The 25,666-nt window shown below is 33.2% G+C and overlaps 1 protein-coding gene across 3 annotated transcripts in view; it reads left to right on the top strand.

The window, feature by feature from the left end:
- Positions 1-25,666, top strand: part of LOC149075141 (vam6/Vps39-like protein) — a 196,220-nt gene that overhangs the window by 56,660 nt on the left and 113,894 nt on the right. For all 3 annotated transcript variants that reach the window (XM_089245724.1, XM_089245725.1, XM_089245726.1), the window contains 3 exons: positions 5,868-6,051; positions 12,357-12,480; positions 23,126-23,243. In XM_089245724.1, coding sequence (XP_089101850.1) covers positions 5,868-6,051; positions 12,357-12,480; positions 23,126-23,243 — 426 coding nt within the window. The remainder of the gene's footprint in view (positions 1-5,867; positions 6,052-12,356; positions 12,481-23,125; positions 23,244-25,666) is intronic.

Here is a 25,666-nt window from a genome sequence, read left to right on the forward strand (position 1 = left end):
TGAGTGGGTAGAGATTAAGTTAGAGTTTAAGATCGGAAACTGATCTAAAATATGACCAGCAGTCGCGAATAAAGCGGGCAGATTTATTTTCGATAGATTCAAGTTTGTCGATGTTACTAGAGGTGTGGGGGTCCCAGACTTCAGCTTCATAAGAAAGAACGGGAGAAATATAAGTTTGGTGGCAGAGAAGTTGGACGTCACGTGTAGAATGTTTGAGGTTGCGGCGAAGGAAAAAAAGTTTGTTGAGGAATTTCTGGTAGACATAATCAATATGATTATTCCAACGGAGATCAGCCGAGATTATGACTCCCAGATATTTAAATTGAGAAACTTGGGATATGGTTACGTTATTTATCGAGTATGAAAATTTTAGGGGAAGAGTTGTACATGTAGCTCTCACATGACAACTATTTTAGATTGGTGCTCATGTTGGCACATGCCTATTAACCTCTGGAAACAAGATTACATTGGAGAATCAGCAGCAAAAAATCTAGTGGTGCAGTTGAGGGTTTCAGGGATGTCGTTTATATAAATTAGAAACAGTAAAGGCGAGAGAACTGTTCCTCTTGAGGAGTACCTGAATTTACAGTGGAAAAAGGTGAATCATCTTTAAAATAAACAAATTGTTTATGATTTTTTAGGAAAGCTTCTCTAACCATTTGAGAAATTGTACATTAAGACCAAGATTTGAAAGTTTAAGGAGGAGTCTATTGTGTGGAACTTTATCATAGGCTTTAGAGAAATCCAAGAAGATGATATCGGTTTGTACCTACCCGGCTTTGGAAAGATCATGGATGAAAAGGGACAGTTGGGATGTAGTAGAAAGGGATCGTCTGAAGCCATGTTGGTTGGGAAAGAAAAAGTTTATGGAGTCTAAATGAGCCTGGATTTCCTTTGCTATAGCATGTTAGCAAATCTTACAACAGGATGAAGTAATAGATATTGGTCTGAAGTTAAGGCGGTCGGAGAGGGGACCGGTTTTTATGAATGGGAATGATTTTCCAATCGGTGGGGAGTATGTCGGTATTTAGTGAGACGTTAAATAAGATTAGAAGATAGTCAGAGATTTTTTCTGCGCAATATTTGAGAATGAAATTTGGAATGTAATCGGGGCCTACGAAGGGGGTTTCAGTTTTTTAGTAACTTCAAAATACTTTCTTTAATAAAAAGGACCAGATTTGAGTTATGGATAGAATCGACAAATGAGTATTGTTATTACTTATTAATAATTTATTATTACTCTTATGTATAAAAAGTGTGGATGATGCAGCCCTGAAAATAGTCCCTGAGGTCATGTCTTCACATTTTAACATGCCTCTTTGTTTCTGGATGAGCTTTTATCCTCAAAACAGGTTTTCTTTTCTCAAGCGAGAATAAATGTGTTTTCCTTATGTTGCTCGTAATAAAAATGTTTTGGCTGTCATATAAATGTAAACTTTAAAATTTTGACAGTTTAAGAAAAAAAACTAATTTAGGTCTGTTGTTTGACTTCTGGGTCATTCCATGTCAAATCACCCAGCCATGACACCCATAGTCTCAGATTTCAATGATTTTTTTTTTATTTGTTGCATTTACCATCCTTATTAACCGTGTGAAATATTATTTGCATATCTTTAAAATTTTTTGAGAAAAAAAAATGTTGAAATTTATCAAAAACTGATGCAGATGACTTTTCCGAGGCTCAATTTTTAAGCGGCATTGTTTGAGAAAATAAATCATAACTTTTTCAATTTTCAATATATTCAAGTGAAATTTTCACTAAAGTGTTCACAAAAGCATACAGAATATGAATAAAAATAATTCATACACTTACATTTGAAATTTACATGCAAAAAAATCATGTAAACTTTGTTTTTGTGGAATTTTTCGTTAGAAAAATTACAATTTTTCAAACGTATTTTTAGACCAGAGGCACAGCAGTTACCAAAACAACTTTTATTTTAAATGTCTCCTAAACATATGAAGTAAAATACTGGAGAAAAAAAATAATGGTTTTTTGAACGTTAATATGTTTATTCTGGCTCGCAACGCAAAATTCATCGAAATAAGACTGGATCGTTCCGATTTCAAATCATTCAACTAGATACTGAAGTGCAACCCATCATCCCGGATTCCAATTATTATTTTTTATTAATTGCTTCTACCATGCTTGTTGACCATGCAAAGTTTCATGTACATATCTCAAAAACTTTTTGAGAAAAAAAATGTTTTCTAACCTCACGAATGACGTCTCTTAGGCTAACCCCATTCAAGCAATATTATTTGTGAAAATATATCATAACTTTGCAGATTTTCAATATATTCAAATGAAATTTCCACTAAAATGCTCACAAAAAAATACAGATTATGAATAGACAAAATGTAAACCTTAGAGGAAAAAAGGCATTTAAATTTAATTTTTTTTATTATTTTCTTTATTTTTAACTCAATTTTTTAAACTTTTTTTTGGATGCACAGCATGAATTTTCAATTTTTTTTTTAAATTTAATCCTATTAATATATTAAGAAGACTGTAGAAAAGTAAACATTATTTTGACAGTTAATACATTTGAGTAACAAAACACAATGCACTTATATGCCTACATTAATTATATTTGTACATTTTGACTTAATATGATTCATGCTTAGTAAAAAGAAATTTATATTTTATTTTTCATGTATGCTTATACATTTATTACAGTATTCACTAAATTAAGTTTCACGAGTAGTTAATGCAATAATTCAAAACAATTAATAAATTTTAAAATTCTAGGATTAAATGAATTCATGAAATAATTAGAAATGTTAATGTAATGTGTCAAATGGGAGTTGGTGAAAAAAAAAGGTTTTGGGTTAATAAAATAATTTTTCAAATTTAACCTTCATGTTCAGATTCTTAGAAGTGTTCAAATTCCAAATAATTAATTTCACTTTTAATTGATGTATAAATATTTCTTATGATGCAACAAAGACAAACTTTTGCAATCTGATATATTTTTGCATAAAGAATTATTTTTTATTTGATAAACCCAGATAATATTAATCATATATATATATATATTATGTAAAAATCAAAGTAAGTAAAAAAAAATTTAACACTGTTGTGGTAAAATAACTTTATAATTAAGCATGTTGAAAAACTTCAAAAATACATATATATATATATATATATATTTTTTTTTTTTTTTTTTGAAGTTTTTCAATATGCTTAATTATAAAGTTATTTTACCACAACAGTGTTAAATTTTTTTTAATTACTTTGATTTTTACAGCATGTATTTTAATAAACATATATTTAATGTATATGATAAATATGAAATGGTTATACTTGTGTGAAAAAAAATCTACATTATAATATTTAACACAAGTCTATATATATTTTTCCCAAGAAATAATTTAAAATTGCTGATAAAAAGCCAGAATATGAGGCATTAAATCACAAAGAATGAAATAATTATCAGCTACAACCTAATTGTTGTAGCTGAGGCAGATGGAAGAGAGTAGAATTGAAAACCTAATGTATGTAATGCCTGGTGGTGATGTATAAGATGTGATGTTTCTTGTTGTGATGATGATTGTAAAAAATAATAATAGCTTCTGTGAAGATATAAACTATGGCACACTGGTTTTTGTCCTTCAGAGGGCAGCTGGTGTCTTATTTAATTATAAGACTTTATCATCCCAGCAGGTGATAGAGTAATTGCTGCTGCTTCATTGGGAAGACTAAAACAAAAGTGTTAGAACTAAACTGCCTGCCCCCCCCCCCCCCTGGATCAAATGATACAAGTCTCAATTATGATCTTGCTGAAGACAGAAAATGTGCTCCATAAAGTAGCCTACTCCAGGGTTAGCAAATTTTTCTTATGATAACACAATTTCCATTTGAGCTAAATATTTTATATCATCATTTTGAAATTCAAAGTAAAATGTCAGAAAAGAGACTGAAATTTATAGTGTTGGGGAAAAAACTGGATCTGACTGTCATAAAAAGTGTTATGCAAAAGTGTAAAATCTGTTACCCATTACATCATTGGACCCATCAGACATCAATATTGAGGAGTGGAGCAAGTTCTGCACATTTATCTACTGTGTGTCATAGAGCTTTTTTCTCAAAGTATGAAATATATCCGAAAGCATGCTTTAATCCTTTAAAATGTCATAAGAAAAAAATAACAAAAGGTTTAAGGATAGTAAACTGGTATTTTTCATGTATAAATGAAATAAATGGTTGTACAAAATCAATTCCAGGGCTAAAAATATGCCATGCCTGTAGGAACAGTGAATATAAACAACAATAAATTAGGTGAAGAAACTGAATACTGTGAAGAGATGAACAGTGATAGTAATGTAGAGAAGTAACTTGAAAAAAGGCCAATTATTAAACAAGAAGCACTTGAAGAAATAAATTCATCTCTACAGAACATAGAAGAGTCACCAATTAAACTTCATAGAGTAGCTCCACAGTGCCAGTCAAACAATGCCAAAAGAAATGTTGAATCTGCTTGCAATACATTAAAATCAAATGTTTGTAAAGTTTTTGAAGAATTACCAGAAAATGAATCTCAAAGCACACTTAATGAAGTTATTAAACAGAAAGCAAATATGATTATTTTGATAAAGTTAATTAGAAATAAGACTCAATTTAACCATCACAACAAGGGGAAAACTGTAAATTTTAACTCTGGCCCTTGCTTTAAGAAAGGGGAACAAGGAAAAAAAATCTGAAGAGTTCAATGTCACTGAATATGCTGTGCAGGAGAGCTTTTGTAAATGAAAAAGCAAAGGGGAGCCATTGTGTTTTTATTATAAAAAGAATCAAAAATTAAATTTCACCGATTTTTTGCAATCTAATTTTTTAATGCAAAGGTTTAAATTTTCTTTCCTAGTCATAATCTACATTTTTTGTGAGCATTTTAGTAGAAATTTCATTTGAATATATTGAAAATCTGCAAAGTTATGATATATTTTCACAAATAATATTGCTTGAATGGGGTTAGCCTAAGAGACGTCATTCGTGAGGTTATAAAACATTTTTTTTCTCAAAAAGTTTTTGAGATATGCACATGAAACTTTGCATGGTCAACAAGCATGGTAGAAGCAATTAATGAAAAATAATAATTGGAATCCGGGATGATGGGTTGCATTTCAGTATCTAGTTGAATGATTTGAAATCGGAACGATCCAGTCTTATTTCGATGAATTTTGCGTTTCGAGCCAGAATAAACAAATTAACGTTCAAAAAACCATTACTTTTTTCTCCAGTATTTCACTTCATATATTTAGGAGAAATTTAAAATAAAAGTTGTTTTGGTAACTGCTGTGCCTCTGGTCTAAAAATACGTTTGAAAAATTGTATTTTTTCTAACGAAAAATTCCACAAAAACAAAGTTTACATGATTTTTTTGCATGTAAATTTCAAATGTAAGTGTATGAATTATTTTTATTCGTATTCTGTATGCTTTTGTGAACACTTTAGTGAAAATTTCACTTGAATATATTGAAAATTGAAAAAGTTATGATTTATTTTCTCAAACAATGCCGCTTAAAAATTGAGCCTCGGAAAAGTCATCTGCATCAGTTTTTGATAAATTTCAACATTTTTTTTCTCAAAAAGTTTTAGAGATATGCAAATAATATTTCACACTGTTAATAAGGATGGTGAATGCAACAAATAAATAAAAATTCATTGAAATCTGAGACTATGGGTGTCATTTTGGCATTTTGCCGGGTGATTTGAAATGGAATGACCCTTCTGTCCTGTTGAATATTATACATGCAGAATTTCCTGGAGATAACGCAAGCACACATGGATTGACAATTGTAAATATAAATTACTTTGTATTCATGTAAACAGTTTTCTAATTACATCTCAAATTACCTTTTTCCAGATTGCAGATGGAAAATCAAAAGATTTATTTTCAACTGGTGGAAAGCAGCGAGAGCCTCTGATGACTTTAATAGCAGGAAACAGAATTGCAGTTGAGACAGATGAACAAACTGTCATTATTGACTCTAAGGGTCTCCCTACACTGAAATATCTTATCAAATGGTCTGAAGTGCCTCTTTCTCTCGGTAAGATTATATATTATTATGCTCAAGTCACATTTTTTTATTACATATGGGTAGAGATGTGAGGTGAGGTGAGAATATTCTCCTGGATGTAAAAAATGGGGAATAATCGAGAATATCCATTTTTCTTTTAAATAATTTAAATTTTTTTACTAATTTTGTTTATATTGTGAAATATAAATCAGTTTTCATTGACTGAAACATTTACAACAAAACAATTTTTGTTATAATCATCCCCAATGGCAACTTTTAGTTTGAGAATATTCTCATAATATTCTCCAGGTCATGATGAGAGCTTTTAAAAGTTTGGTTATAAAGATTTTAGAAACCATTTGATTAAAACCTTAAAACATTATTTTAAAATTAGGCAAATTTTCAGAAATAAGTTCAGAACAAAAGAAATGAAATCAAAGTTTATTGATAAAGAAGCTATTCTTATATAATCACCTTCATTCTAAGATATAGAACTGTTGTTTTCTTTAATGCACATGCACTTAAATTCTGTATCACTCACATTTCTTTAAAAGTTGTGCAATTCAGCCTTGTTGGTTTAATTTTCTTGCTTTCAAACTTTAATATTGTGGTCTACATACTTCAATATTCCCATCTTCTTGACGGGAAGGGAGACGGGGCAGAGAATATTCTCTCAAAGAACTATTACAAATTACTAGAGAATATTCTTATCAAAAATAATAATAATTCTCAAGTTATTTATCAAGATTATTCATTATAACACATGTTATTACATGTATTCTTGATAATACTCTGTGAAAAGTTTTCTGTAACTGAAGAATATTCTGATCTAGGAGAGAGAATATTCGAGAATATTCTCTGGAAGGACTATTATTAATAGCTTCAGAATAATTCTTATTATTTTCTATAAGAATATTCCCTAGTAATTTATGAAAGTAGTCCTTCCAGAGAATATTCTCAAGGATATTATATGTAACTTTATTATAAATAACAGGAGAATATTCTCATCAAGAACTCATACATCGGGGCAGACCTTACCTGGTCCTCAGGGCTGCAGCCCCATCCTTGTGGGGGTCATGTGAAACAGCACAGTTTTTCCCTCCGTGAAGAAGGTATTTTTTTAATAATTATCCTTTATTTAATTGCATCGATTTTTACCTAGTTATTATGAATGACGATATCATACAGTATACACATGTGATGTAATGAGACAGTTCAAGAGAAGACAAGCATCGGACTCATTCGCCACTAATGGTGTTGGGACACAATATTTAGGCAGAATTTAAAGGAATACCACAGTGTTTCTAAAAGTGTGCGTTGCGGCTCCTAGGAGTGTTGTTGTTACGTAAAAGAGGTAGCTGACAAAAGAGAACCAGGGGAATACGGGGGAAAAAATGAACATCACAAAGGACCCAGTCTAGTGCAATGTTTCTCAACTGTCAGGCCCTGACATTGGTCAAACTGGGTCGTGAGTGGTTCATTATTTCATTTTTACCTATTAACCAAGTGCATGGCCAGGCCTTCTAATGAAGAAACAGAACTCAACCGTGCCATGGAATTCCAAAAGTTGAGAACCACGTCCTGCAGTAGGCATTTAGATTTAAGCTGCAATCTTTGATAGGCCCAGGCTAAATTTTTCACAGTCCCTCGCATATTGAATTCATAGTGTGAAAAAAAATTTAGAATTGGGTTTCTGGGCTGTAACCCTGTCAGCTTCCTACTGTGCTTCCCTGCATGGGGCATTGAATGTCAGGATTGTAAAATTGGCCGGACTATGTTTGTACCTTTCCGTGATGTGTTTTGTCGGCGTGCTGTAATGCAATCAGTAAAGAAATGGCTCATTTGTGCATATTTTATTTAGACTGCTTTCTTCTGATGTACATCCCTGTTTGGCAATGTGCATCGATTCCGACGGTAAACTGTCAACTTTGACGTGGGCACTGATCATTGAACCGATGGAAAAAACTGCTCGATCACTTACACCTCGCTTCGTTAAATGTTGTTTGGCTCTTTTGCTCTGTTTTGAACCCACAATTGATATGCCGCCCAGCGCTTCGTGGCTGTTGTGTACACAGCTTAGCCTTTGATCAGTAGTGTGTTCAATAGTTTTGCCTTCGCAGCACGCCTTTTCAATTTCTGTAGGCACGCCTGTAGAGCTTTTTTTGGAAAATTTCATTGTAAGTGTTAAAGGAACTCCGGTACTGTAAATATATTGACTGGGGGTCTAGGGTTGCCAGTCGTGCGAATAAACGATTGGCAAGGGCGTATTCAGGGATGGATTGCATTGAATATTCATTATCTACTGAAGGCATAGGCGACCTCGCAGAGTTGGTTGAATTCATGGGTGGGAATATGGCGGGATGATAGGGACAATCACACTACCCCCATGATTTAGAAAATTTACATAGGCACAGGGTTGTTTGATTTAAACTATGATTTTAACCAAGTGGTTTTTTTTTAAATTAAATAAAAGTGGCCTAAATATAATTTTTTTCCTTGAAAAATATCATATTGATTCATTACTAGCCAAAATTTTTATTCTTACCACATTTTATATTCTTGGGGTACATTCAGATAGTATATCTTTAGACGATATAAGTGGTGTTTTTCCAAAAAGTCTCATAAAAAAGTGTCCTGAATATATATATATATATATATATTTTTTTTTTTTTTTTTTTTTTTTTTTCATATGAAGTATCTTGGTTATTTAAAGTTATATACAGAAGCCAAAATCATCAGTCTCATTCTTACCACATTTTCTAACCTTTGGGTAAGTGCTGATGCTCTATCTTTTAGCAAATTCATTAATAAGGATTGCATCACACATCTAAATGTAGTGGTGTATTATCTCACAGGGTTTCTTTTCCCTTCACTAAGAAGCAGCAACAGTAGTGACATTATCATGCTAAGGGCACAGGTGGTCTTATAATCCAATAAAGACACCAGCTGTCCCTAAAGGACAAAGACCAGTTTACACATTGGTAGTTACATTACCTTACAGATATTTTCATTTTCTTTCCCATAAGAAGTAGCACATCTCATACTGCATATCACCCAGTCTTAATATTCAGTATTTTTTTATACTTTCATAGTTAAGCCCAGTTAAGCAATGTTCCACTGTATAGTAGTAACAGATTTATGAAAAATAATCGGCTATATACAGGGTGATTATAATTAAAGTTTTGATTCCAAAACTATACAATAAGTACTGGTCAGAATGACTTGAAAATTTGCGTGGATACTCTTGAAACAATGGAAATTTCTTTGGGATTTTTTAACTAGAAAAAAAAGTGCAAGTAGTGCAAAATGTGCAAGTAGATGATGGTGTACTTGGCCAGCAGTATAATCTATTTTGTGCAGCCACATCATTTCTGCACTTAACAGCATCAGTGTGTGGAAAAGAACAACTTTTATTAAGATGCACATTGTAATACCAGCAAAGCAGCTGCTGTCTGCTGCTATTTTGACAATAACATGGTGACATGACACCTGGCCGGCAGCCAGTTCAGCTAACCTTAACCTTTACAACTTCTGGCTGTAGGGGGGTAACTCAAAACGTTATGAACAGTGATCGGGTTGCAAACTTTGGTGAATTGCAAGCTCCAGCGCATCGCCTATACATGTTAGAAGTTAAATATTAACGTGGTGCACGTTTGCTTTAATAAAGGTGAATTGAAAGTGCATCCACATCATGACAATGGCATACTCTTGATCTGCTGTTGAACAAGCATTTTTGTGCTTTCACTTCATAGCCAGAACACAGTGGACAACATATTTAACATTTCTTGAGTAAGTTGTAGTTATTTGTGTTCAATTACTTCATTTTTTTGTGATGTTTCCATGAATTATGAAATCGTGCGATGCTAATTAAGTTATACTTTTGTCCTGACTGGCTATCTTGCCCATTCTGTAAGCAAATTTCCCACGTGTTGGATGATCTCATTAATTTTACACTTTTAAGTATTTTTTCCTTTTCCCAAATAAAATTGTATTTTTTCAGCAATATTCCTGTAAATTTTGAAGTCATTCTGACAATGTATATTTTTTACAGTGTTTTGAAATCAGTACTTTAGTTATAATCACCCTATATATTGCTAATTAATCTGTGTTATTTATGCTTTATTAAATATATTATATTCACCTAATTTGTAACATAGTTTTTGCAAAATAGCTTTCTAATTAAGCATACAGAAAATAACTGTAAAAAACATCTTTTATTATATGATTAATAATAATATTAAAAGAATTTCCAAACACAAAATAAGTCATTGAAGTTAAGCAAAAAATAATTAAATTGCAAAAGTATTTATTGCAAAATATTTATTGATTAATTAATATGGAAATAGTGTTTATTACATTAATAAACATTTCATTTCAATTAATTATTAGAAGTTTTAATTATTTTTTAGAAATTTTATTGTTAATGCTTTTTTTTCCAAAAAAACCTAGTTTAAAACCCCGGTTTTTTTGGTTTTTTCACCAACCCTGCATAGGCACAAGGTGGACATTTGTTCCCCCTGTTGAGAAACTACCTGTATCTGCTTATGCTTTTGCGGGATGTTGGGGGGGGGGGTTATGTGGCTCAAGCCCTTAGGGTCCAGTTCCTATGGAGTGCTGTATTTAAATCTTAAAAGTTTAAAAAGTAGTAAATATTTAAAAGTTTTTAAAAATTTGGAAAAAAAATTGATTTTTTAAAAAATTGTGATTGGAGGAGTTGCTCCCCCTCTCCCATCGTTGTGAAGCTCAACATTCAGTGCTGAGAGGCTTTCATCTGTCTTAACGAAACATAAAATTTTCTTCATCTCTCAACTCTCTCTCATCTGAAATCACCACAAAATTTACTATTCGTGACAGTACCCAATTGTGCGAGGAAAATATGTTGTACATATATTTTGTATGTTTTTTTTTTGTTTTTTTTTTGATAAAATAAAGTGTTTCGGTCTCTGCCATGAAGCTGGGCTGGAAGAGATCTCGGCAACAGGATAAGTCCAGTGGCAAAGTTCTGGCATTCATTCTTCCAGCACTGAGAGGCTTCATGCCAATGTTGACATGTCTGTATGTGTATATGCATTGACATCTTCATCATTCTCTGCGGAAAGTTTTGAAGGATTAAAATAATTGATTTTTTGTCACATGTTTTTTTTTGTAAATTCAGTCATGTTCTCCCTTTCAGTACAACCCTCTATTTTATTAATCCTAACCCACCAGGTGGTCGCTACTCACAGTTTGAAATAACTGATATACAAAACAGTCCAGCATATTTCATTTTGCCAAATGAGAAAAAGTCACAGAGAAAAATCCCCAAAAAGCCACAGAATTTCGGTATTTGGTAGACACCCTGGAATTAAATGAAATATTTAAAATTATAAATTTCAAATATTAACAAATTATTTATTAACATTTCAAATTTATTATTAAAATTATTTATTATATCACCGTAAGTCACTATATTGCTCATTAATATTTCGAGTCTGGGGTGCTAATCCATCAAAGCCGGGTGACCGATGTCAGCATATCAATTCCCTTGGACTGTTCTTTCCCGGGGGGAAGGGGCTTACAGGATGAAACAGCCTGGACTAGAGTTTAGAAATGTAAAAGGCAGAAGAGTTATCTCATTGCTAAGACATCCTGACTCCTCAGGTGGAATCAACCAGCAAGTGACAAAGTGAGTGGGACTGAATACGAATGCAAATATGAGTATGAATGTAGGATGATAGCACTAAGACAATATCATTATTGCTATATAACAATATTGTCGGTGCAATGAACTCATGCACTCCCGAGTCTCTTCAACTATCCAAGTTAGGCAAACAATATGATGAAATGATGAAAACTGTTTTTTCTCAATCCAATAAACCTTTTCATTTTAACAATGAAATTTTTGTAGTTAAAACGATCTCTCATTAAAAACAAAACTCATATTGTGTTTCAGTCAATCACATCACATAAATAAATCTGACAAAGCTGGCAACAAAAATTCCAACTGAATCTCACAGAATGTTCTGGGATTCCACGTCACATGTCTTTTTGCTCAAACTTTAAACACGTCTTTCTTTGGAAGTCCTTGAACACTCATCATATGAGATCACTTTGAATTGTTGCTTTGGGTCACCTGGATTAGTTGAACTCTTATGTTGTTTGGCCAACTGAAGAACAACTTTATTTTGATATGATATCATTATTATTTTCTTTTGCTGAATTGAATACATAAAAAAAATAATTGGAACTTGAAATTTAATTTTTTCTTACTTTGCATGAAAAAATACGCAATTATTTTTGTGATTGCAAGAATTTAAAGCAAACACTTAGTCATTAAATTTTTATAATTTTTCCAGCATATGATTCGCCTTATCTGATAGCAGTTCTGCCCTCATCACTGGAGGTACGTTCTATTGAGCCCAGACTACATGTCCAGAGCATTGGCTTAAAAAATATCAAGATGATTTCTTCGAGCAAAAAGTTAGTATTCATTGTTTTTTCTGATTTTCATCTAAGTCATACATTCAGTATTATATTCAGTGTCAGTCAAGGTGCCGCAAGTTTGTAGTGAACTGTTCATTTCCACAAAATTGAAAATGAAATTTTGAGATTCAAGTGTTTGACTAGTAGCTACTTCTTTATTCTTGGAGAATCCTCGTTCCATGTTTCTGAAGGGAAACTCTGGATGGCATGTCAAGTATGTGCGAAAGATCATATTCACTCAGACACTCAAAATCTTTACATTTGTAACAACTGCTGTTACATAACCCAGGATTACTTCCAGAGAATTGGTGCTGTGATACAAAATGTGAGAGACTAATAAAACAGAATTACCATGAACAACAATTAGTTTATTAATTCAAATTTAACGAAGGTAGATAACCTGTTAAAAATTTTAGTAACAAAGAAGCAAAATTATTTTTACAATCGTACCACATCAAGTTCAGATGTTGCAGCATCAGCATACTCTGAATATCCCATAACCACCATTACAGGTGCAGATCAGTGGTAAGCATGCACATACATACAAGTGACTCAGTAGAGGGGATCAACCTGTGAGCATCGAGGTCACGCTACAGGAAACAACTGACTAGGAAACTGTCAAATCATCAAAAGAAATCACTGTGTGCGACAGTTTCTGTAGAGGATCAGGATAAAGAACATCAACAAGGACAAATGACAGTGATGATGATGAAGGTTTGGCCCAGCTGGTATTGTGCCACTGCACAAGTGAGATTCAACAAGTATTAGTTGTACGGCATCATGAATGATTGAGCTGATTGGGGAAGTGAGGAACTCTCCCAGGAGCAGTTGGTGAACTACATCGTTTAGAACAACAGGAACAAGCAGATAGACAGACAGTCTTTGGTGGGATATATTTATATCTATAAAAAACACTAGCGCCATCGCTCTACTCCTCCTAACGAGATCATGGCCCATCGCTCTGTCTCAATGAAGAGATTTTAGAAGGTGGCAGATAACCTGGGTCATGCTAGTGTCATCTCAACACAATGTATGTGTTGTGAATCTAATGTAAAGTTTGTTTTTGTGTAATGCTTATATAATGCTGCCATATGCCATCAATTTTTCAAACTTTTTTTTTTTGGTGGCAACAGGAGGAGGCGGCTACTACTAATAAACCACACATGCACCTCGTCCATATTCCTCTGCGGAACGTCTAACGAATTGGTACATGTTGGAATGTGCGTGTACGTGTAGTGAAACCTGACATGAAGTTTGCTTCAGTGTAATGCTTGTTATGTGTAGTGCTGCTATTTGCCACCAGTTTTTCTGGCTATGACTAAAGTTTAATTATTGAATAATTTATCGTTGTAGGCCTGTTGCTCTGTGTGGCAAGACTTTTTAATCGAGAGATCGGCTCGCATTTGCACCTTGAAGTTGGGAACCACAGAAAACCAGCTGCAGCTGACCACCACTGTGGCGATAGTGGGGTTCGAACCCAGATCCTCACAATGTGAGTCCGTCACTATGACCACTCTACCACCATAGCAGCAGGAGGAGGAGGCTACAGCTTTCTCGCTGTGACATCATCTTTACCTAAACAATTTTTTTTTTCCAAATTATTTTTTATTTCAAAATTTCAACAAAACCTTTTAACAATAAATTTAATTAAATTTAGTAAATGTAATAGGTGCATTAAGTGTCTGTTTACGGAAAACATGAATCCAACATCAGGTTCATGGGTTCAATGTGAAGGAAGTATCATAGTTGAGAATGAAAAAATTGTCTGTGTTAAATGTGAGACGTGTTATCACTTGTGCAATGAAGATTTTTCATTTCCTTTTTGACTGCAATTGATTTTTGTCGCACTGAAATATTAATAAATTTTTACTTTATCTTTCACAAGAAAGATTTGGACTACTTTTAAATTTTTTCCAGCCTGCATGATTCGCACAGAGCTTGGTCATTTTTTTCAGATGGTTTATTATGGGGCGTATTTATTGAATTGGATTATGTATTTTGTGGCGCAAGGACCAATTAGGTTCAACTGCTCCAAAACAAATGACCAATTAGAAATAACTGTGCTTGTCATGTCAGAAAAGGGGAGGCGTGTGTTTATAAGGGGGCAGTTGTATGTGCGTGTGCTCTTGGGGCCCCCTCTTCACACAGACTTCAGGATGTCACCGCCCTAGGCTCTACTAATTTTGGCGTCCCTTTGCTCTTATATGTGTGTATTTTGTTTCTTAATTTTTTTCCATCTTATATCCCCCTTTCCCCAGCTCTCAATTTTCGATATGAAAGCCATGTCTTTGCTGTCTGTTGTTCCAAATATGGTTTTGAGTAGGGACCTACTGTTTCATACACACACACACATTTATAACATTAATGAGATGCCGTAAAAATTGTTAGACGTCATCGTGAAAATTTATAACTGTGATTGATTTCATTCATTATGCTTGTTGTGTTACTCAAGTTAATTGTGTTGCAGAATTGCAATCGAAAGCTGGTGATGCAAATCTTCCAAAACTTCTGAATCAGAACTGGAAACAAAAATCTCATCTTAAAATTGTTGGAGATACTTTATTTATTTAAGGGGTTTCATGACCCATGAAATCGATTTTTCAAATGAGACTTTAAAAAATATTTCATTCAATTGTGATAATCAAATGTCAAAAACTTCGTGTGAATCGAGTTAATTTGTTTTATTTTCAAAATAAAATTAATGAATTAGTTTAAAAACTTAAACAAGAAAAAACGCTTTGAATGCGATTTTCACAAATTGCAGTTTTTGAGCTCATTCGTTTAAGATATGAAAAACCTACTACACCAAAAATTCTGAAATTTTGTAAAAATATTTATATGGCATGATGATGATGAACCTCGAACTTCGATGTTTGATCATCTGGTTAGAATTTTATAAAGATTGAAAAACTATTATAAATTTCAAACTTCTGAGAATTCAATATTTGTTTTAAAAAATACTTGGGTTAATTTCTAAAGCTGAGGTTAATTTTACTAACACGTGGTGAGTAACACATTTGAGCAAAATTTAAGAATTTTTAGGGCGGCAGTATTTTTTTTTTTAAATCTTACGGATGAATTCAAAAACTCTGCAATCTTGGAAAATCATAAAAATTTGGAAAGTGCACACATACATACAACAAAAGAGGAAAAAAACTGGTTTACTTTTTTGATTTCTTAGGGTTGTATCATTGTTCAGTTTTAAAAAAATGGTAAGTTAAACGTTTGGTATTTGTTCGGTGAATTTGGCAGGATTTTGAAGTGACGTCATCAATTTTTAGAGCGTTATAACTCATTAATTATGGGTCAGATCAAAAAACGAAAATCACTTTTCCATATTAGTTTTTCACAAGGAATCAGGTGTGTAATTATTGGATGGTCGATAGTTACCACCCTGTATATCTGCTTCCATAGCTTAGATGGTAGAGCACTCGTCCGGCAAGCAAGAGACCGGGGTTCAAGTCCCCGTTGCGGTAGAGATGAATTTTTTTTTCTTCCTTGTAATCTTTATATCCATAAATAAGCAGTCTTTCAATGAATCTTGTATTAACAAGTGGAGAGGACATTTCTGTATGTATATATGACTTATCAAAACCACAGCATCAAGTGCAGAAACAATTTTTGCTAATATAAGGATGGATGATGAACTCACATTTGCAAACATAAATTGCATAAAAACTTTGATGGAGGACTTTTAACATTTTGTGTGATCCTTCAGTCTATTGGAATTGTTGCGTGAAATTTTTCGTTAAAGGGTACAATTTTCCTATCCCTTTCCGAGTTAGACAGGTTCAGTTTAATTCATGTTTTTTAATGTGTATTTTGGCATTGAAATCACGAGACAACAATTGTTTTTCTATTGAAGACAGATTTCCGCTTAATACTGGTTCTGTTAAAGACAGGTTGCACTGTATTGTGGTAAGAAAGATGTAATAAAGTAATGTGTTAAATATCTGAAATTCTCAAAAAGCTGTGATTGTGGTGAAATGTTTCTAAGTTCTGCAAATTCAGCAGGTTTAAAAAGAATATATATATTTTTAGATTCACCCACTAACTTTTAGAACAGCCTAATGACTGTCATAACAAAAAAAGTTTTGTTATACCATGTTACATTGAACTGATGAAAGTGAACAATTAATTTTAAAACTCTTATATTTCTTGTCAATAAAAGTAATTTGAAGTTCATAAATAAATGAAGGACTTTTTATTCAAATTTACAACTAATAAAACCTTTCAGAATTTGATACTATGTTAACATTACTGTTGATAAACTCCTCCTGTAACAGCAGTAAATTAAGCTTATGATTGCATGAGTATGAAAGGAAGTAATTTTTTTAAAAATCAGTTTCTTCCATTTATAGATTTCTTCCACTAAACGTGGAAAAAAAAACAGCAGGAAGAAATAGGTTTCTTCCTGCTGTTTTTTTTTTCATGGTTTTTTTCCAACTCGAAAGGAGCTTCCTAATCTTGGCAGTGAACTTGGTAGATATTTCAAATTGCTTTTAAGCACCCTTTCAAGTTTGGCAGAACTCAAAAGAATTTCATCTTTTTTTTTTTTCATTCATTCTAAGCCGAGAAATCGATTACAGCATACAGCTGCTAAAAACACTTGTTTATTAATGTTGCACTGCAGTGAAGAAAATGAGGATTTTTATAATATTTTCTGATATTTTGTAATTGTTATTTGTAATAATAATCAGTTTTCTAATGATCTTTAAAAGATAAAAATTTTCATTTTGCAATAGTACAGAAGAGATAAGTGTCATTTAATAAATGAACAATGTTTAATTGTTTTGTTACTTAAAAAAGTTAAAAATAATTTTGTCAATTAGATTGAAATTAGATGAATAGATTTTAAACTTTTAATGAAATTTCTCTAAGTTTTATGAAAATCTTCATCTAGATATGCAATCTTGGTCAAAAGACTGATATAATTTTTCATAATTCATCTTACATATGCATAATTTAATTGTCATAGACTTAATTCAGATTTATTAGGTGTGTTAAAATACATTTATTAAATGCATTTGCATTGTCCCAAATTCATATCTTACATTGCAGCGGAAATGGTGAATACTGAAGGAAGACTGGTTCTCTTGGAAGAAGCAGGGTCAGCAGTTTTTTCCAAGCAGAAGAAACTGCCCAACTCTTAAAGACTGATGCAGTTATTAATTTGCATACATAATTAAATTAGGGAAATTAAATTTACTTAATGTTATAAAAAATATACATTTGCAATATCTAAAGCATAAATTCAAACTTATATGGCAATTTATTGAAGGAAAACTAGTTTCTTCTGGCCAATTTTTTCGCTTTGGAAGAAACTGTCCAACCCTGTAAGAAAGTAAATAGATTAATTTTTTGTTCACTTTTTAACTAATTAAAATGAGAAACAATAACTGAAATAGAAGAGATCAAATAATGGGAAAAGAATGAAGTCATATATTTTTTTAAATTTTTAAGTCATGTTTTTGTGTTTTTTAGGTCATAAAAATCCAAGCTGTAATAATATATATTTTTATATTGAACATTTAACATGCATGTTTTTTTTTTTCAGTTCTCATCGGGATTGGCAGGTTTTTGATGGTTTAAACTGTCATGTTAAAAACCTCAAATATTGCTTTTCAACATAAAAATTCCCATTGAAAATGCATGCATTGATTGCATGTAATGTTTAAAGCCCCTATGTTATAAAAAGAATTAATACTTAATATGATTATAAAATAGTTTTCTACTCTCTACAGAATTATTTTGAACAATATTTTTTTCCTTTCAAAACATACAATTTGAATAGAGCATAACATAAAAGCTGAAAGAAAAACTATGGAACTATTTCATATTGTTAATACAAATACAACGCCACAACAAGCAAAATGCCCAACGAGGTGGCTGAGAAAAAGATGCCCATAACAAATATGGATGTCATATATTTCAAAAATACCGCAACCCAATTAAAAATGCAATTAATAAAAATTGTAAACAATATATACACATGATAAAATATTATACAATGCCCATAAAGAATACTTATGGTTGTCTTATTCTAAGAATGGATAGCTTCTCGATTTACCCCAACATGCTTATCGTATTTATTTTTAAAAGTGTCAATTGTGTTACAGTTAACTCCCTCCGGGGGTAAGCTATTCCATTTATTAACAACCCTATTAGAGAAAAATTCCCTGCGACACCATAACCTCGCATTGTCCCTTACTAATCGATACTGGTGTCCCCTTGTAAAAGCAGCCGATTGGTGGTGTACTAAAAGGTCATGGTCCATCCTATCCATCCCATTGAAAACTTTGAGCCCTTCGATCATATCTCCTCGACACCTGCGTTCATCCAATGTAAACATATTAAAAAAATGAAGTCTTTCTTCATAACTCAAGCCCCGTGTGCCAATAAGGACACGCCTAGCTCTTCTCTGCACCCCTTCAACCAAATCTATGTCCCTCTGTAGGTATGGTCTCCAAAACCTTACAGCATGCTCCAGTCCAGGACGAACTAAGCTTCGGAAAAGCGGAAGAATTACTTTAGGAGAATGTGAAGAGACCTTTTTGAAAATGAGACCAAGCATTCTATTCGATTTTTTGACCACCGCTGAACAATGTTCAGAAAACCTAAGCCGCTCGTCAATGAGAATTCCCAAATCGGTTACCCTAGTTGCATCCGGTATAGTGACACCATTCAACTCGTTAGAGAACCGTGGGTTGTTCGAACCAAAATGACCAACCATGCACGTCATAAAATGTCAAGCTCCATTCATTTGCTCATGCTGCAATCTTGTTTAAGTTGGTCTGGAGCAACTCCCTTTTGCTTTGATTCCCGATTACCCACATTAGCTTCATGTCATTTGCTAGTAATCCCATCTATACCCTGATCGAGTTTATCGATAAAAAGTGAAAAAAGTATGGGGCCAAGGACACTTCCTTGAGGAACTCCACTTGTGACGCCTGTCCAACCAGAGAATTCCCCATTCACAATAACTCTTTGCGACCTATCTCTTAACCACGATTCTATCCAATTCAGCAAGTTGCCCCCAATTCCAATCTCGTGTAAATGCTCCAAGAGTTTACCATGTTGGACCCAATCGAATGCCTTCTGGAAATCAAGGTAAACAACATCTACATTTTTGCTCTTACCCAAAGCCTTAGTCACGTGATCATAAAAGCAAAGGAGGTTAGTTACACATGACTTCCCCTTCCTGAACCCATGCTGATTATCCGACAATACATTATTCTCGTCTATCCACTTCACAAACTGCCTTTTAATGATAATTTCCAAAATTTTCGAGAGGGAACGTTAGCAAGTTTCCAATTCCTTGGGACGATACCGTCAGCAACACTGCTCCTATATATCTGTGCAACTGGCCCCAACAATTCATTAGCACATTACCTGAGGACCCTGGGATAGATATCATCTGATCCTGGTGCTTTGTTTGCACATACACTTTTTAGAAGATTCACGACCTCCACGTCTTCCACTTGAATATCGTTGCGGGTTTTATTACCCCATGCAACACCCGTATATTGAATATCATTATCTCTGTTAAAAACCGACGTGAAAAAGTCATTGAAAGCACTACACATGTCAATATTGCTCTCTAACCCAGACCCTCCTATCGAGAAGGGCGCCAACTGTCCCCTTACATCCATTATTGACGTATCGAAAAAATAATTTTGGGTCAGAGCCAATGTTATCTGCCAACCTAGATTCAACTTCCTTTTTACTATCCCTTATCGCTTTCTTCAACACTCTTCTTTCATCAGTAAACAATGATAGGTCACCTCGTCCACTTTTATACTCTCTGAATACTCTTTTCTTTTCAAGATAAAGGTTACGCATGCTATCTGTGAACCATAGAGGGTGCGATGTACAAACACACTTTTTTTCGAACAAAGGGTATGACGTCGTGCAAAACAGAGGACAGCTTCATACTAAATTCTTCCCATTGACTTACCACCCCTACTGATTCCAACCGGTCTCTTTGAAAACTTCAGCTAACCCTCCTCTCAAAACATCAAAGTTAGTTCTCCGAAAACAAGGAACCAGTCTTTTGTTATCAACCACACCCGAGAAAAAGTTACAGTGAAATCTGACTATATGATGATCACTGGAAGAAAACTCTTCCCCCACCGAAACATGTTTAACAAGATCCTCAGAACTAGTAGGAACTGAATCCAAAATAGCCGTACCCCTAGCAGCTTCTGATACATGCTGATACAAAAAATTTTCAAGCACCAACTGAAGAAAGTCTCTTTCATACTGATCTCTAGATGAAAGATTCTCCCAATCAATATTTGGGTAATTGAAATCCCCAAGATGATTCTCAACCTTTCAAAATTTCTTCACTGCTTATATACGGGGTGATTATAATAGTCCTCCACAAGGTCATGTGGAAAATTTGTGAAACACAATAAAATGCTTTATTTTATGCTGCTTCTCTGTCCTTATTGGTTGTCCTCACTTTTAGCCTATCTACCGCCGGTGATTTTCATGCTACAGTTGCCGTTCGAACGCTATTTAGGGTTTTTCATAATGGAGATCACATTCCAATACAAAAAACTTTGTGTTGCCATTTGATATTTTCGAAATTTTCTCACTGTAACCGTAACTGTTAGAGTGACACTGTTGTTTTCCATATCATTCTTGAGCGCATACATCAAAATACCTTATGCCAAAATTTCATTCAGGTTCTGTGAATGGTATGATAGTTAGGGGCCCATATGTCGGGATAGTTTTTTTATAATCACCCTGTATTTATATTAATATAAACCATATGCTGTACTCTCTTCATAACAGAAGAGAGAACAGGTATTTTAAAAGTTTTTTATCCCGTGTATGTAATGTTGATTTCTGTTGTTATTAAATTATCTAGATAATCACAGAGAGAGAGAAACTTAAAACAATACCCTTATTGTGTGCATAACATCAGAATATATCTAGCAATATCAAAATTCATACTAAATTGTAAGCTGAAAATGTCTCTTTAATTTTTCCGTGCTTGGTTACATAGATGCTTAAGAAACTCCTATAACTTACTTGTAGTGCAAAAATAAGAATGACCAAGTTTGACAATGATATGGTATATTTACCAACATTTTGAATGTTTGATTTTCCAGTTGAAGCTGTATTTTAACTCTATAATGTGCAGATCGGCCGAAGTCGGCCGAGTAGGTTAATGCCCGTAACTGCCTCAAGTCGGCCCAGCTAAGGGGGTATGGGTATATTTTGGTGGGCTTTTGTCACCAATGGGGAAGAAGATGAAAGCTCTTGTCAGAGGCGGGAACGGAAACGACAACTGCAACGCCCTATCAATGTTATTTTAAAAGCTGATGTACTACAATGCTCCTTGAGAATGGACTGATTATAGTCAAGTAAAGTTACTGTCTTTCTTACTGATACAGTAGACCTTCTCACACAATAGACCTGTATGGATCACACCTCTTTGCACTCATGTATACCAGCCTTTTTATTTATAGAAAGATAAGGGTACTCAATGCATTTTACAAAGAGATAATACTGTGAGGAAATGGGTGTGTTTTCAGTAGACAAATTATCTCCTGAAAATCCATTGAAATGAAAAGGTGAACGTCAATGCAAAGGGTAGCATGAATAGAAACTCATGAAGAAAGAGTGGGAAGAGGGAAAGTGGTCAAAATTTAGACGAGTCCACTTCGAACACAAGAAACTTGGTATTTTCACGAACCTCCCAGGTTTTCTATCTGGGCATTAAAGAGTTAAACATGCAAAACAATGCTTTGGGCATCACATCCTGCCAGCTCTGCACTGATTTAAAATATTTTTTAGAACTGTTGATTTAAACAATCTAAGCTAAGAAATTTTTAGGTGAGAATAAATGAGTTAAATATTGATGTGTTGAGAGATTTTGCGTAAGAATTTTTTATATGTAATAAAATTTTGGGCAGATAATAAAATTTAAAATATCAAAATAGATATTTTATACGCAGTAATTATATAATTCAAAATATAAAACACTTTAATCCACATAAAAGTAAGTTATTTGTTATATCTATCACGTTAAAAGAATATTTGACAACATTAACAATAAGTTTTTGACTTTTAATACTGAGCAAATTTCTGAGGTCAAAAACCTAACCCTTATCTCTCCATCATCATCACACATGTTTTGAATAAACAGGTCTATTTTGCTTAGTAAATTGAACACAGGTAATCAGTAGTTTAGATAAAATGAGCCAAAAAATTATAAATTATCTGTCCTAGATTCTTTGTATGGCGAAAAATTTGAAATTGCAATATATATATATTTTTTCAATTATTATCATAAATTAGTGTTTAAAAACAGAACATTGTAATCAGTAGTTTAGATAAAATAGACCAAAAAAATTATAAATCATCTCTCCTAGACTCTTTGCATAAAAATTTGGAATTTTTCATCATACATATATATATTTGCAATTAACTAAGTTTCTCATCATGTTATATATCTATTTAGTTCCTACACGAGTTCAAAACATTATTCAAAAGCATTAATTAGCATTAACAGTTTTTGGCACTTCTCATGTCAGAAACCAGTTTTTGATGTCAAAAACCCAACTCTGGTTCTCATTGATATCCCCATTATCAAACCAAATACTTAATTTCATTTTTTTTCTCCTTCCAGAGGTTGGGTGTTTGTTGCATCCCATAATGAACTATGGCTTTTGCGCTCTGTTCCATTTCCTGAACAGATTTCAAAGCTCCGAGAACAAAATGAATTGGGACTTGCTTTACACATGGCAGTAAGTTTTTTTTTTCACTCATCCCTCTATTTTGAGCGTTTTTTTTCCCACTTTCTCTTTGCTTAGTCACTTTACGTAAGGCAACTAGATAAGGATATCGGGCTCGTGGCTGCCATTTTGTTCTCTCGCTGGGATCCTACAGGGTTGCTGCACTGAATACTGCTATACTGCTTCGGAAATGACACCAAGCAGTGGGGGGGGGGGAATTTGCGTCTGAGACAGTATGGTAACCTAGCAGAATTTTCCAAGCAAAAAAGTATGAAACATTCGATTGAAGAAAAAAAATTAAAACAATTATGAAAAATGAATCACGTTTTAAAATTGTTTGATAAAGTATAATCTCGAGTGGGAATTATATATATACACGATACAAAATTCAATTAAACATTCCTAAGCAATGTTTTGTATTGCCTTTGAAATTAAACAATTTATAGCAAAAATGCTGAAATACAGTAAAACCTCGATAAGTCGTCACCTCAAGTTATCGAAAAGGTATGATGGCTTAAGCGGAGTTTCGTCAGTTTTATTGTGTGATGTTATGAAAATCGTATAAATTTAAAGTAATATGGCATTTATTAAAGTATGAATCAAAATAACAATATTAATAAAATTTATAGATTGCAAAAGAAAAAAATAATAGCACTTTTTACCTTTTTTTGATCTCTTATTACTTGTGGTGAAATGTGTGTGAAATTTATACTAATAATATTCGATTTAGACTAACAGAGCAGCTGTTTGAATAAGTAGCTTTTCTTCATAACTATTGCACATTAATTTTACATATACATCAAATTTAATTTTAGTGTTTTAATTCTTCATCAGTAGTTTATGATGCAACTACAAAGTAATCTCGAACACTTTTGACTTTGTGGAGGGGCCCTGGGCAGGGAAAAGTAAACAGAAGACCTCAACTTGGGAAAGAATGTCTAATTTTTTTCAACAAAGATATTTTGTTTAAATTTCAAGCCCTAAATTAGTAGAGCCCATGCTTTCCATGATTATTTATTATCCGTGCCCGCGGACTTACTTTAACTTTATTAATTTGATTCTTCGATTTACATAATTTTTTATTTCCTTGTACAATGTAATCTTTGACATATCAATAAATTTTGGTTTTGCCGGAGATGCCCTGGTCCCGGCCCTTGGATGGGGGGGGGGGGGAAGCGAAATGCTTACGTTGCTTCTTGCGGCAGAGCCTGGGTGTCTCGCAGTTTCTCCAGTAGAGCCCATGCAGAAATGAGATCTAGCTTGAACAGTCCCTAACGTTCCAAAAACCTTAGTCGGCAAATGAACTTCCACAGCTAACTTTCGTTACTTAAACTGTTCCGTTTGGGTATATAAGATTTTATGGTGACTTTTTTAAGCATATGGCAATGATGTTAACAAGCTCTTTTTTTAATGGGAGCCATAAAAATAGTCTGTTCCACTTTCTCAAATTTTTTCATAGTGACGAGTTAACTGAAATTAGCGATGAGTAAAAGAGGGTTTAATAACATTGTGGTCTATGAGAGCTAGAAAGGTCTGGACGACTTATCAGAAAGACGACTTAACAAGGTTTTACTGTATATATACACGTAGAAAAACTGCTTGATCCCTAATTAAAAAGGGGAGATGAGGTGGCTTTAAATGGGGGGGGGAATGATTACACGCACACAGGAAGGAAAAAAATTAAGGTATTTAATTATTAGATTAATTATATAATTTCCCAAACTTTGTTCCATAACCCCCCCCCCCCACTCCCCTTTCCAATTTTCTTCCCCTCATCACCCCTTCCTCTAGCGAACCCATAGGAAATCTCCCTAGCTTCTACTTTGGAAATACTGGATTAAATGAAGGAAATAACTTTTTGGAGTTTTTGAAAATGCAGAGAGGTAGGAAAAATTAACTTTGAGACAACCATTAAGACACCTATGCCTATATATTAGAAATTTATTTCTGTCAGTTCACAATAATTTTAACTTGTCTGTTATTTCACTAGAATTTTCTTCAATATACTTCAACTGCTGAATAACACACAGAAACACAGGTTAAATTATTTCAAGGTATAAATTTATTTTTTTGAAAACAAATTATGCAAACATAATATATATAACTCATGGAAGCACACCTTTACAACTATCATATTCATAACATTACATATATTTTGATACAATGTATTCAACAACTAAGCTACTGCACAGGGATTTAATCTTCAAATTTCAAATTACAGAAAAATCTTTAACAGAGAAGGAATTTTATTTATATTAAATAAGTAAATAAGTTACTGCTTTGAGCATAAATGATAATATCTAGTCCTTTTTCCCCAGCTGTGTAACCTAATGGCAATTCATCTGAAAAAAAGTGAAATAAAATAAATATATATTGTATTTAAAATCAACACTTCGGTTGAACCACAAAAGCCCAAAACTGTAAATGAAAATTAC

Source organism: Pholcus phalangioides, unplaced genomic scaffold (genome assembly GCF_987345545.1).
Source record: "Pholcus phalangioides strain wild (caught in Gottingen) unplaced genomic scaffold, Ppha-v1.0 ptg000016l_1, whole genome shotgun sequence".
Classification (NCBI taxonomy): domain Eukaryota; kingdom Metazoa; phylum Arthropoda; class Arachnida; order Araneae; family Pholcidae; genus Pholcus; species Pholcus phalangioides.